This window comes from Podarcis pityusensis, assembly GCF_964106645.2.
Source record: "Podarcis pityusensis genome assembly, chromosome: 15".
In the NCBI taxonomy this organism is placed as follows: Eukaryota; Metazoa; Chordata; class Lepidosauria; order Squamata; family Lacertidae; genus Podarcis; species Podarcis pityusensis.
Window position 1 is genome coordinate 42,729,466 of NC_138040.1, and position 13,051 is coordinate 42,742,516.

A 13,051-nucleotide genomic window follows, 5' to 3' on the forward strand; every position below is an offset into this window, starting at 1 on the left:
AGAAATCTCTATTAAAATGGAAAGTTACTCTGTGAAGATTAGCTGTGGACTTCCTGCCACTCCATTGTCAGAGACAGTATGTGAGTATCAGTTGCTAGGAACTGCAGGCAGAGAGAACATTGCTATGTTCAGGCACCAGGCCCCAGAATTTATAATTCTATATTTTGAGGCTGGCTCCCTAGTTTACTGGGGCATCAGTGCATCCCCTGACAGAATGTCATTAGTACTTGGCTGTTTGGTTCCATCTGGTAGATAGCATGTAATGGTACCAGATTTCTTATTTGATGCTTGTCAAAGCAATCAGAGACGCCATCAAATCTAAAGCACTCAAATTCAAATCCTGCAAAAAAACTTCACTTTCAAAACCCAGAATCACACATTTCTAGGTTTGCATTGACATTGTCAGGGGCAAAATTGGCAATTTCAGCAATTTAAGAATATTTGCTCCAGCACTACTCTGGGAGCAGTGTGGTAACCAACTTTCTAAACTTAATATTAGTGGGAGTTATTCACAAAAATCCTTTGCACTGTTGGTAATATATTGTGATTTTCTGCTGAGGATGTTCCACATATCAGGTGAAGGCTTGCCAGGAGCGTGGCCAACAAACAGCTGTAACCAGCCTTGCTCTAGAGGCTGACTGCCAAGTTGTGTAAATGGCAGGAGACTATAACATGAGTCACTTCAAGGACAGATGTTGTTCCAGTGTTGGTGCAGGCAAATTCCACAATGGTAGTTCATGTCAGGGCAAAGCAAGGAAGACAGGATGGGAACTGAGGGCTTCGGAAGAATAATCAAGTATGAGGCAAAAAAGCATTGGGTTGCCGGCATTCAGATGGAAGGGCTTGAAGTAAGTCAGGGACTGGGAGAGCCTGCAGGAACAGATAAAAGTAGGAAAGTTCCAGAACATACCAAGGCTTCTGTTGCTGAATTGTTGAGAGCTGCAGATTCAAAGATGCTGTGCTCTGATTCTCTGGGCTATCAGTCAGTGCAGGTGAAATACTGGTATCTAGACTTCAAGTTCAGGTCTACTGCCAAGGGTGAGGGAGCCCCCAGTAAAGTGTGGACAGTGGCATTCCTGAAACAATGCTTGGCCCGCTAGTTAGGACTTGTAGTGGCCTGGGGGCCTTGCCTTTGTGGCACCAGCATGTTTTTCCTTCGTCAACTTCCCCCAGGTTGAGTTGGCTACCAAGACATTGTAGTGAGAAAATCATGGCTGCCACCACAAAAACATGGTAGCCAACTTGAAAAGCTAGCTGGCCTCTGCTTGGAACTGATATGGATGTTCCTTTTAAGGAGAGACCAGAGCAGACGTTAAGTGGTGGACTGTGCTGAGGAGGGTGTACTGGGAGGCCAGCAACTGATCAACGATGCTTGCTGCTAACACTGGACCTGATAACGTTAATCTAGCTGAAGAAACTGATGTCTGAATCAATTATATGACTGCTATCATTTGCTTTCTGGGAAGGCTAGCATCTTTAACAGTTATGGGACATGAGGAATTCAGTTGCATTTCCATGAAAAATACCTCTCTGCCTTTTGAGTTTCTGCCTGTTCTGCAGTTGGCAAAGGCACAAAAGCACGGCTGTAAATCAGGAAGCAAACCTAACCAGTTGCTCCATCTTTGGCACAAGCACATAAATACCATGGACGAAGCTCGAACAGATATTGTTCCAGCTTTCAGGTTAAGTTCGTCTTTTATTTTCTTTGGCTTCATGGAGAGAATAGCTCAGATCTACTGCAATATAACACTTGCTTCAGCTTATACCTAAACGTTATCACAATGGGCTTTCAATTTAAATGCCATTAAAGAACTTTAAAAACGGAAGGAAATTATCCAAACTCACCCAGGGCAACTGGCAATTCTTTGACATATTTTTGTTAAAATAAAAAAAAATCTCTCTATATTGGACAAACAGGCCAAACCTTACGCCAAAGAATAAATGGACATAAATCTGACATCAAGAATCACAAAACAGAGAAACCAGTAGGAGAACACTTCAGTCTCCCAGGACATTCTATACAAGATCTCAAAGTAGCTGTTTTACTACAAAGGAATTTCAGAAATAGACTGGAAAGAGAAGCTGCTGAATTGCAACTCATTACCAAACTTAAAACCATGGAGAGACCTGGTTTGAACAAAGACATTGGATTCTTATCCCATTATACATGACTAAGCCATTTCTCACCTTCTCACCCCTTGCCTTTTCCTGTTAGACCTATTACAGTCGTTAAGAGTCGTCAGCAGGCTCATCTCAGCTATCTGCCAATCTCCCATTCCCACCACCCTTCTGAGTAATACCCCTCCCCACCTTCTCACTATATAGAAGGATCTGGCAACTTCTGTTTCAGTGTATCTGAAGAAGTGTGCTTGCACACGAAAGCTCATACCAAGAACTAACTTAGTTGGTCTTAAAGGTGCTACTGGAAGGATATTTTTGTTAGTTTGTTAAAAAGATTTAATGCTTATTTTAACCCATTGCTGTTGACAATCTAACTGATGCACAACATAAACACATGACAGAATATAATAATAAAGAGGACTTATACCCAATGTAAAGAAATGGAAATTGATTAATTATAAGAGTTTGAGGCTGCTATCCTGTGCCAACAGGGAGTAAGCTTCATTGAACCCAATAGGACTTATGTCTGAGTAGACATGCATGGGATTGCATTATTAGTTAATTGCTTGATTATATCAGTTATATCTACATAAAAATGAATATTAGAAAGCTATACTTCTAAAGCACACATATCACAGCAGGGAATTAGAAAATACATTAGGCTTTCACACACAGAAAGGAATGCCTTTTTAAAGATTTGCAGTTTAGGACCTTAGTAGAGTATAGGAAACTGTCTGTCAGGGGCTAAAGCCAGGGAGAGGTCAGCAATAAAATAATAAAGCCCCAACATCAGTGAAATTACTGCTTTATTTAAAGAAATGAAACAGTGCCGTCCTAGTGATGAGAGCAACTTGCCCCAATGTGACAGTTGTGAGGACTGAAGGTCTCTGCCTTCCCACCGCTCTCTAAGACCCCTCTTCCCCCATTTCCTTCCCCAGCAGCCTAAGGCTCCACCGTCTTGTCTCCCACTGCTCCACCCTCTTCATTTCTCTGCATGTTTGGGGGGACCAGGGGGGAGGGAACCCTGTAGCAGCAGGTGGGGGAGACTCCCTGGATTCTCCAGCAGCTTGACTCAACTCTGTCTCTTGGCCCTCAATCCTCTCCAGCCTCTAAATCAGGGCTGCTCTGTGCCCCAGCTTCTTCCTGCTCACTAAACCCTGTTACCTCTTCAACTTCTGACACCTCATCCTCCCAGTCTTCTCCCTCTGACCACTCATCGTTGTCCCACCACCAATCCCTGGGCTCTGAGCCTTCTTCCCCTGGGGGTGTCCTTGGGGTTTCTCTGCTGGTGCCTGCCAACACTCCTCTTCATCCAACCAGTCCATGGCACTGCCCCATCGAGCTCAGTATTGTCCACACTGGCTGGCAGTAGCCCTCCAGGTTTCAGGCAGGGGCATTTTCCATCTTCCTGTAGATGCCAGTGGGACATTTTGTACCTGGGAGATTTTGCACATGAAGCATGTGCTGTCCCACTGAACCACATAGCCATTCATGGAATCACAGTCCTTCCCCTTTTTAAAAGAGTTTGATTTGAAAAACAAAATCTGCTGACACTTTTTAGTCAATCTTATTGTTTTAAATTAAATTGATTATAATTGATGAATCAGCTAAACAACGTAGCTCTGACAAAAAAGTTAAAATGGGGCCCCCCATTTCCCTTAGCGACAGAAATTCATTTTCCAGGATGAAAAATAGTATTTAGTCTGGCAAAACACTCAACTGATATCTTTTACACCATTGTTTTAGTCAATGTAACCACACAAGCAGATCTAGTGGGACTATTTTGTTTTATAGGTGTGCAAACTGTGTGCCTGTATGAAGTTGAACTGGGAAGCAGGAAAGAAAATGGGGCAAAGGCTTAAGTTAGCTTTTCTGGCAGACCTTAAATGTTGTGCTGACCTGGTAAAACCATTAGCAGACTCAAATATCCTCTGAGGATAAAAGCTATGAAATATTGCTGATGAAATTGTTCATATGTGTTATTAGCCAACACAGGATGAAAATCAGAACAAAAGAGGGATGGATTATTATTATTTTAATTTCTTTTTGCAGTACATGAATCTTCTTTTTTATACTAGAAACTTTAAGGAAGAGAAACAAGGACTGGCGTGCGACAGAAGCAGGGGAAATTTCCCAGAGTGGCATTTTTTCCTTTTACACCAATACCCAATGTGTTGGGAACTCATTTCTCAAGGCCAATTTAAAAGTGATTTCACTAGCTACAATTGTTAGTATATAAGCCTGACATGTTTGCCTATAAAGCAGAAAGATCAGGGTGGCTTTCACACTAAACTTTTCTCTGGCAGTTTAATCATCTATTTACTCACTTTTTATGAAGCATTCACTGTGTTGTAGCTAGATTTTTGCATTGCAGTGGTTTTTCTGTTGTCTTCATGTATTTTTTCAGATGTAATCCATGGTTTGCTAGTGGTTTTTTGCAGTAAAATGTTACATTTGCAGCAGCATCCTGTCTAGTGTGGAAAGGCAAAGCATAATTAAGGCTTTTGGGGGCTACTGTGTTTGTAATTTAAAGCTTCCTCCTTGCATGTTGTGCCATTTCTTTTCCTTTTTGTGCTTTCTGTTCAGCTACTTTCTGTCCTCCCTTAAAAGAAATAAAAGAAAAAATGAGAAGATTCCAGAAATTGAAGCCTTCACTGCCACAGCAGATAACAAAGATTGGCTAATTAAAGGATAGTTAATCACTATAATCTCCCAGCTGCACTGAACCGGGAAGTAATCTTGCAAAAAGAAAACTTTTAATTAATGTTGCAAGGGATCTTAATTGTGACTAAACACTTTAGAAGGACTTTGGCTATGCAGAAAGTTATCACTCTAAGTGTACAACTTCTCTTTTAATTCTGCTTTCAGCTACTTGCCTGAAGGCAATGCCTGGCCAACACGGAAGGGTGCTCACATGGTTGCAATCTTGAAGTGTTTTTCAGGGCTTGCTTCTGAAATTCTTTAGTGCTAAGACCAATATCTCCAGGTATTCACTGAATATATTTTAGGGGACGGAGTATCTGTGATGGGGTTGTTTCTTTTTCACCATTCAGATATTAAAGCGGGAGGCGGGGTTGTTTAATACCGAAAAGCAGACGACTTCAGCCAGTTCCAGCAGCAATCGGCCATAAAACAAGACTGCATCATAAGGACACTTGTGTTGCTAAGGTACAGGCAGAGGAGCAGAAGGTAGCGCGATGGGTGATCCAGCAGATAGAGACCAAAGACTGTGTGAGTTATGAACTAATATAAAGTAAGGTCACCCTGCATTTGCCTCTTCTAGTAATGAGGCTTTGCAGTTGGGGAGGGATGAAGGACCCGTGACCCTCCAGATGTTGCTGAATTACAACTCTCATCATCCCTGAGGATGCCTTGCTGCTTGGGGGCTGATAGCAGCTGGAATACAACAACATTTGGAGAATCACTAGTTTTCCACTTGAGCTATAGGGACTTTTCCAGCAGAATATGGATATAGTTGGCCCGTTTCCTCTCGGAAGGGATCAGGTTTATGCTGTAGCTTCAGGGAGTCCAGACAACTGTTTACAACTCTGCAGCTAAAGTGGATTGATAGGATTGTCCCGTCCAACTCGTTCTGCTTGGGGATGGGACTCATCATTTTCTGTCTTTGACATTCTGCTGAACCAGAGCTTTGCCTGGTTTCGGAGAACACCAAATGTGGAAATCTATGGCGAAGAAGAGAAGGAAAGTAGTTATATTAATCTGGAAAATTTAGCTGAATCCTTGGAACAAATGTTTGAATTCAGTGACTTTAATGTTCAGAGGGGTCAATATTTATTTGCATGACTACTTGTAGGGAAAACAGGCAATTTTTGACTAAATCAACATATGGTACAAAAATTCAGATAACTTATGACCTGTTTGCATGATGGTGAACTGACTTTAGGCAAAAGTGTGCCCCCCCCACTCAATTGCATGTGTTGCCTGCCTATCATGGGCAGATGGTGGAAACTTCAAACAGCCAAACTACGGCATGATTGTTGGAAACGCCCCATGAGAAAACAAGGGCTGGGTAAAACCACCATTAGATGCTGGGAAAGGGGGAGAAAGGAGGTGCCACATTGAGCCCATCTTTCCATATTCAGTTTATATACAAACTGTCCAAAAATGTATATGTTATAGAGCACTTCATAGAGAGAGTCAGCATGGAGTAGTGGTTAGAACATTGGACTTGGGAGACTATTATTATTATTATTATTATTATTATTATTATTATTATTATTATTTCATTATTATTAATTTATACCCCACCCATTTGGCTGGGCTTCCCCAGCCACTCTGGGCAGCTTCCAACAAAATCCCCCATTCACCCATGAAACTCTCTGGGTGGCCTTGAGCCAAATGCTGTTTTTGTGAGGATAAAATAGCAGAGGAGAAAGAACCTCATTTAGCTGTGGTTCCTGTATTGCAGACCCTTGGGGTCCCCTCCAGCTCTACGTTTCTGTGATTCTGTTATTTTTATTTATTAAATAACAAGCTCCTTGAATCAAAAGCAAGATATAAATGTAATAAAAAGACATTCAATAAGTGTCTGATCTTGCTCTTCATTTTACGGTGCACAGTGTAGTAGTAAAAAGAAACAGCAACAGCGTTCTCCCCTTCCGCTCTTGTATAGCCCCATGTTGCTCATGTTAAAAGGACAGAGCTATAAGGCAGCCATAAGCAGCAACAGAAACACAAACGCCATATGGGAAGGCATAAGAGATTGTAAGAGGCTTCACCTTACACTTAATGAAGAGCAGGGGCTGCTGGAGAAGAGTGTTCCCAAGTCAGGAGGCCATAGCTGGAAGGGCTCCATCTCCAGCCCTGCCGGGGGGCTTTAAGGGTCTATTGCTACATTTGTGGAGCACTGCAAAATGTGGGGTTTTCACTGCAAAATTCAGGGGGTTTGCTGCAAAAAGGCTGCAAAACTTTGGCACCAGTTTTGAGGGGATCCCAGATTTTGGGGTTCAAAGTTAATGAAGCTGAGGCCATATGCAACTTACTTTGAACAACTTTTCTTTTCATTTGATTACAGTAGATTTAAAAAATTGTAACTATTTTTCACAATGCTACCCAATTCACTTTCAGAGGTACTGTATTATATTTATAAATAGGAAGGGGGAAATTCCACAGTTATGACATAATGACAAATAAACCATGTATATAAAGAAAAACAAGCTCTTTAGGGTACTTTATATAAAGTCCCAGTGCCGCCGCCCCCCCCCCCCCGTGATTCCCTTTCTTCCTTTTTGTTGCCTGTCTCTGCAGCTATGAGCCCCCCCTCCCTGCCTGGCCTGCTCTAGCTTTTGGGGGTCAGAGTTCCTGTGAGGTTTGCATGCTGCTGCTGTCACGTAGGCCCTGGATGTGAAAATCAGTCTCTCTTCATGACTCATAACCCATCAATTCAGTGGAAGGGAAATCCAGACGTGCTCCAGAGGAGAATTAATTTCACAAAGGCAAGCACAGAAATCCTAGGAAATTGCTAGTTAAACCTATCTACCCTTTCCACTCTTGCAAGGCATAGCTATTGGAAGCAGAAACAGCATAATTTTAGCCTGCAAATTTTATTTATCTGCTTGTTTGTATCCTGTCCTTCTGGGGCGCATGAACAAGGTTTCCAGGCAGCCCTCTCAGCTGGGCTAGAATCGGTGGGAATAGCCAGTAGTCAGGACTGAAGAGTAAGTCAGAATCGTAGTGTAAATCAGGTTGCAAGATTGCTTCACATGTTAGATTCCTGCAAAAAAAATAATGGTGTATTTTAAAATAATAGTTCCCATCTGAAACACATTTTCTCTGAAGTAAATTGTATTAGTTTTGATGGAGTTGAAAGTCAACTCATGCTTAGAATTGCAGCGTTATTTTAATTTCCAGTTTATGATTCAGTTATAATTAGTTCATTAAAAGTCTCTTTCTTTCACTTAGCCACAGGGCTGCAACAATAGTTAGTGGCTGGGTGTGTGTGTTCACACACTAACTGGTTGCTTGTCTAGGAAACTCCTTACCAACCCCACCCCTGACCAGGTCACCCACATGTAGATTGTGTCTAGATTGTGTCTGCCAAAGGCAGCCCCACAGATGTCACAGACTGGTTGGACACAGAGGAATGGTGGGAGGCACCCATAGCTGTCAATGTTTCCCTTTTTTAAAGGGAAATTCCCTTATTCCAAATAGGATTCCTCGCAAGAAAAAAGTTGACAGCTAGGGAGGCACCAGCAGGGGAACCCCCAAGGGAAGAAGGCTCAGATTGGTGGTGGGACAACAATGAGTGGTCGGAGGAAGAAGAGAGAGAAGAAGGGGAAGGGGAGGTGTTGGAAGCTGAAAAGGAAACAGGGCTTACTGAGCACAGGGTGAGGTAGTCTGTGATGGAGAGAAGTCCACACTTAGAGGTAGAAGTGGAAGCAGGAGAGGAGGGAGGCCAAGAGGCAGAAATGAGTCAGGCTGTTGAAGAGGCACAGGTGTCTTCCTCTGCTGCTGCGAGAAGCTCCTGCTGCCTCCGCCCCCCCCCCCCCCCAGTTTCCAAGAACCAGGAGAGGCATAGATAGGTAGCCGTGTTGGTCTGCCATAGTCAAAATAAAAAAAATCCTTCCAGTAGCACCTTTAAGACCAACTAAGTTAGTTCTTGGTATGAGCTTTCGTGTGCAAGCACACTTCTTCAGATACACTGAAACAGAAGGACCTGGCAACTTCTGTTTCAGTGTATCTGAAGAAGTGTGCTTGCACACGAAAGCTCATACCAAGAACTAACTTAGTTGGTCTTAAAGGTGCTATTGGAAGGATTTTTTTTATTTTGACAGGAGAGGCATGAAGAGGAAGGAGCAGAAGGTAGCTTCACACAGGCGCAGTCTCAGATTGCTTGGAGTAAACCTTGGAGAGGAGGGGACTTAGGCAGCTGTGGGGAGGCAGGGACCTGCCTGCAACTGCTTCATGGGGGCAAGACCTTTTGGAGATGAGTTGCTATGCTCATTAGGCCAGACACTCCTGTGCAAATCCTGTTTTTGCTAATAAAGAGTTAACTCCAACTCGCTCGGTTTAATTTACTGCTGGCTCACTCCTGTCACCAGGCCTCTCTTATCTGGCCTTCAGGACTCTCATTAGCTCCTCTCCTTCCCAGGCCACACACCCCACTGGTCCTGCTCCATGTTTTCCTCAAGTGCTTTTGCTTGGCTGGAAGGTGTCCTTGGACATTGAAACATCCCTCTAGCTTGTCTCAGTGGAGGATTGAGAAATGTGTGTGTGCACAGGGTATGTAGGTGTAGAAACCTCTGACTTATGTGGGGCTGGAACGTAGCCTACTATGCAAAAGTAAGAGTCACATTAATTGACCTGCCAAGTTTTGCTTGCTGCCCAAGGATGGTCCCATAGGAAGGAATGCAGCCCTCCAGCTGAAAAAGATTGCCCACCCCTAATCTAGAGCCAAGACCAGATCTCCAGTCCAGGCCTTGGATGTAAAGAGTCCACTGGGTGCACCATCACTTCCAGGCACATGCCAAGGTTTTTATGATTTTCCATCCTGGTCTCATCTCACCAGGCTTCTACAATTCCTCAGGGCTTTAGAACAGCCTTGCTGAGCAGTTCTGGGAGCAGGGAGGCATGACTGGAAAAAGACCTCAAATGCCCCACTATCAGCACAGAGGCTCTCAAGGCAGCAATTTGAATCCTGGTTGAAGACTTAGTGTTGTTAGTTTAGTTAATGCACAGGTATATACAGTGCTTTTTTCTTTTAAAAAATGTTTAGGGGTACTCTTATTTTGACTCAAGAAAACCACCATTTTATAGTTCAAATCGGGGGAAATAAATGCAGTAAATGGACAAAATTACAAAGATTCACAAAATGTTTAGGGGTATGAGTATCCCTGCATACCCTCATAAAAAAGCACTGTGTGTGTGTGTGTGTGTGTGTGTGTGTGTGTGTACACCCACCCATACCGCCCTAGGATCTTTTGATAAAGGGCAGTATATAAATTGAATAAATAATAATAATATAATAGTAATAATATTTGTTTTATCAGCGCAACAAATCTGTTGTTTGTGATGTATTTCTTGCTTGCTTTGTATCTGCATTGTGGCCAATGGATTAGCAACAAACCTTTGACTGTCTCCAACTCCTTTTCCTAGAACATGAACATCCAGGTGGAAGATGCCCGGATCCGACCCATCCTCTCTGCCTTTCGCAGTCGCATTCCCGTCACAGAGGGTTACGTGGAAGTGAAAGAAGGAGGCGTCTGGAAACGAATCTGTGACAGGAACTGGACCACAAAAAACTCACGTGTTGTCTGTGGCATGTTTGGATTTCCATCAGAGAAGAAATACAATGTCAGAGTCTACAAGTAAGAGAGGGTTTTAAAAGGGGGTGGTTGTGTTCTTGGGCCCTGCTTAGAGCTAGAGGTTTCCAAATGAGGTGGCAAAAACCTAGGCAAATTGCTTTGGTGTCCCCCACCCCCTTGTCAATGTATTAAGCAGCTTCTTTTCTTCCTTTAACTTCCTTCATAACAAGGGAGGCCCCCAGGCAGCTGCAGAACAGCTTGTGTTAGGAAACTGTTTGTATTGTTTTTCCAGCCTGAAGACCATGATTTGTGGGGCAACCGTGGAGGGAGGTCCAAAGGCTCAACATTTGCGGTTTTTTTGCTTGTTCTTCTGGCTTGTCAAAAGGCTGTTTCCCACTGAGGTTCCTGCTTACAGGATTCCACTGCCTATGTTTCTTGTTGTTCTTCATTAGCGAGAAAAGTCAAAACAGAAAGGCTCCTGGATTAGAATCATGTAAAGCAGCATGGAAAGGCTCTTTCTTTTTCAAAGTCCAGATGCTTTTGTTTTTTTCCACAGGCATCAGTAAATAAGTGCTTCCAGGTGACCTGGTGTTGTGTCCAGTGCATGGGAACAAAATATCACATGTTTATGCCAGTTCTCTCCTCCCCTCTTGGAATCTTTAAAACTCACCGTTTATATTTAAGCCTGATGCATTGTGAAAGAATTCACCACAAGAAGGGCAGAGGGGGGGGGGAGGGAGATGCATGTGAACTCGCTTCTTTTTGACATGGTGCTGACATGATGTGGTGCCTTGTCAATCTATAACTGGTCATCTGCTCCTTACCATGAATTGTATCTTGTCAGTCTGCACTCTGCATGCACTGCTGCCCTACAAGCAGCGGTTTGCAAAAGTTGAGGTTTAGTGACAGTGCCAAAGTACTACATCCTGCCCCACCTGAACATCTCCAGATTAAATGGGGGCAGATTATGGGCTGGCATTTGATGGCAATGGCTTGTATCCCATGCAGCATTTAGTAACTTACTCATCCATGCAAAGTTTCTGTATTTCCTGAATTTTGCAATGCAGTTCTAGCAACGTGTATAAAAATGCACATACTAAAATGTGCACATAAATGCACATATTAGTGGGGGGGGAATCATAAAATGCATTATATTGGAGAAAATTGCATGCAAGATATGCATAGTAGAAGAAATTAGCTCTAACATGCTGATGAATTTTAAAGGAGGACTTTATTTGCAAACTAATATGGAAATGTGCTGAACTGAACTTAATATTGGAAAAATTAGAAACTGAGATTTACATCTTCAGCAATCCTAAATGTGCCTGACATGAAACTCAGTGTGCACATTTAAACAGGACACAGAACCTTCTGTAATAGTGGAGGTCATTTTTGTGGGAGATGTGGAATAGAGATCTCTGAAGGTAGAAAAGCTGGAGAATCATTTTGCTAGGGATGTGATGTATGAGTTTCTTTAAATGCTGAGCCCAGCCCCAGACTACCAATGTTGGGATGTTGGTTGGTATCTAGCAGCTCTCTCTTTTCCCAGTGTGTTCCTTAATACTGCCTTTGTATTTTCACATACTGCCTTAAAGGGAAAGCAAAGTCTCCAGTCACTTGGATCCAGTCTTTTTTGCACGTGACTCTGAAGCCTGTTAACATGCCTCTCATTTCTCTGGTTTCACTCTGCATAATATTGTAAATAGCCTTTTCCACAAGGGTGGGGCCTTCCATTGACACTGTGGTTTCCACAGCTGGGAAACCAGTTTCCAAATTGGGTTTCTACTCCAATAAGCTGACTCTGTACTTCTGGGGGCTGTGGGTTAAAAGGAACCCTACCCCCCCCTTGCCCACAGAACTAAGAATTTTCATTCCCAAAGCGTAACCTCAGCTTTTACGTGCTGAGGCATTCCACGTGAGACTGCTGAACTTCATGATGGTGGGAAGCCAAAAGATTCCCAGATGCCTCATTTCGCTAAAGAAAACAACTTAGTTCATCATCGTCCTTGCTGCCAAACTCTCACCCTGGAATGTAATTTGGGTTCTGCATTTGACAGTGCAGTTTTATAATTAAAGGAAAAACAAACTTTAAAGCTCTGGGAGTTTCCTATCCTACTGTTCGTTTCACTGAACTCTTTGAGGCCATTTTCCTAATCATTCTTGTACCATAAGAGCGTAAGAAGAGGCCCCTGGATCAGACGAAAGCACCATCTAGGTCAGCATCCTGTTCTCACTTTGGGCAACCAGATGTGAGGAGGACCTGAGCTCAACGGCACTTACCCTATTTGTGCAACTGCTATTCAAGATGTACTGCCAGTCACAATGGTTATATTCTACCCCCGAGAGCATGGAGGCACTGTTTACCTTTGTGCTGCAGCAGTACTTCTTTATCACTTGACACAGTCCTCCGTGCTCCAGAAGCGGTTTAGTCCTGTTGGCCACGTGACCCAGAAAGCTGTCTGTGGACAAACACCGGCTCCCTTGGCCTGAAAAGCAAGATGGGTTCCACACCCCATAGACTTAACCGTCCAGGGGTCCTTTACCTTTTTTATTATTCTACTCCCACTGTCAGAGGCAGTACATATATCCCTGAATAGTGGTTTTGGGGAATCCCAAGTTGGTATGGTGTTGTTGTACTCAGGTCCTGTTTTGCAGTTTCCCACTTT

The 13,051-nt window shown here is 43.2% G+C and overlaps 1 protein-coding gene and 1 long non-coding RNA gene across 2 annotated transcripts in view; both read left to right on the top strand.

Moving 5' to 3' along the window:
- Positions 1-13,051, top strand: part of LOXL2 (lysyl oxidase like 2) — an 82,798-nt gene that overhangs the window by 26,042 nt on the left and 43,705 nt on the right. Inside the window, exon 4 of the mRNA XM_080982424.1 lies at positions 10,237-10,448. Coding sequence (XP_080838550.1) covers positions 10,237-10,448 — 212 coding nt within the window. The remainder of the gene's footprint in view (positions 1-10,236; positions 10,449-13,051) is intronic.
- On the top strand, positions 921-7,476 carry LOC308463901. Its single transcript, XR_013979805.1, has 3 exons — positions 921-992; positions 5,175-5,352; positions 7,390-7,476. It is a non-coding gene; the product is annotated as an uncharacterized lncRNA (long non-coding RNA).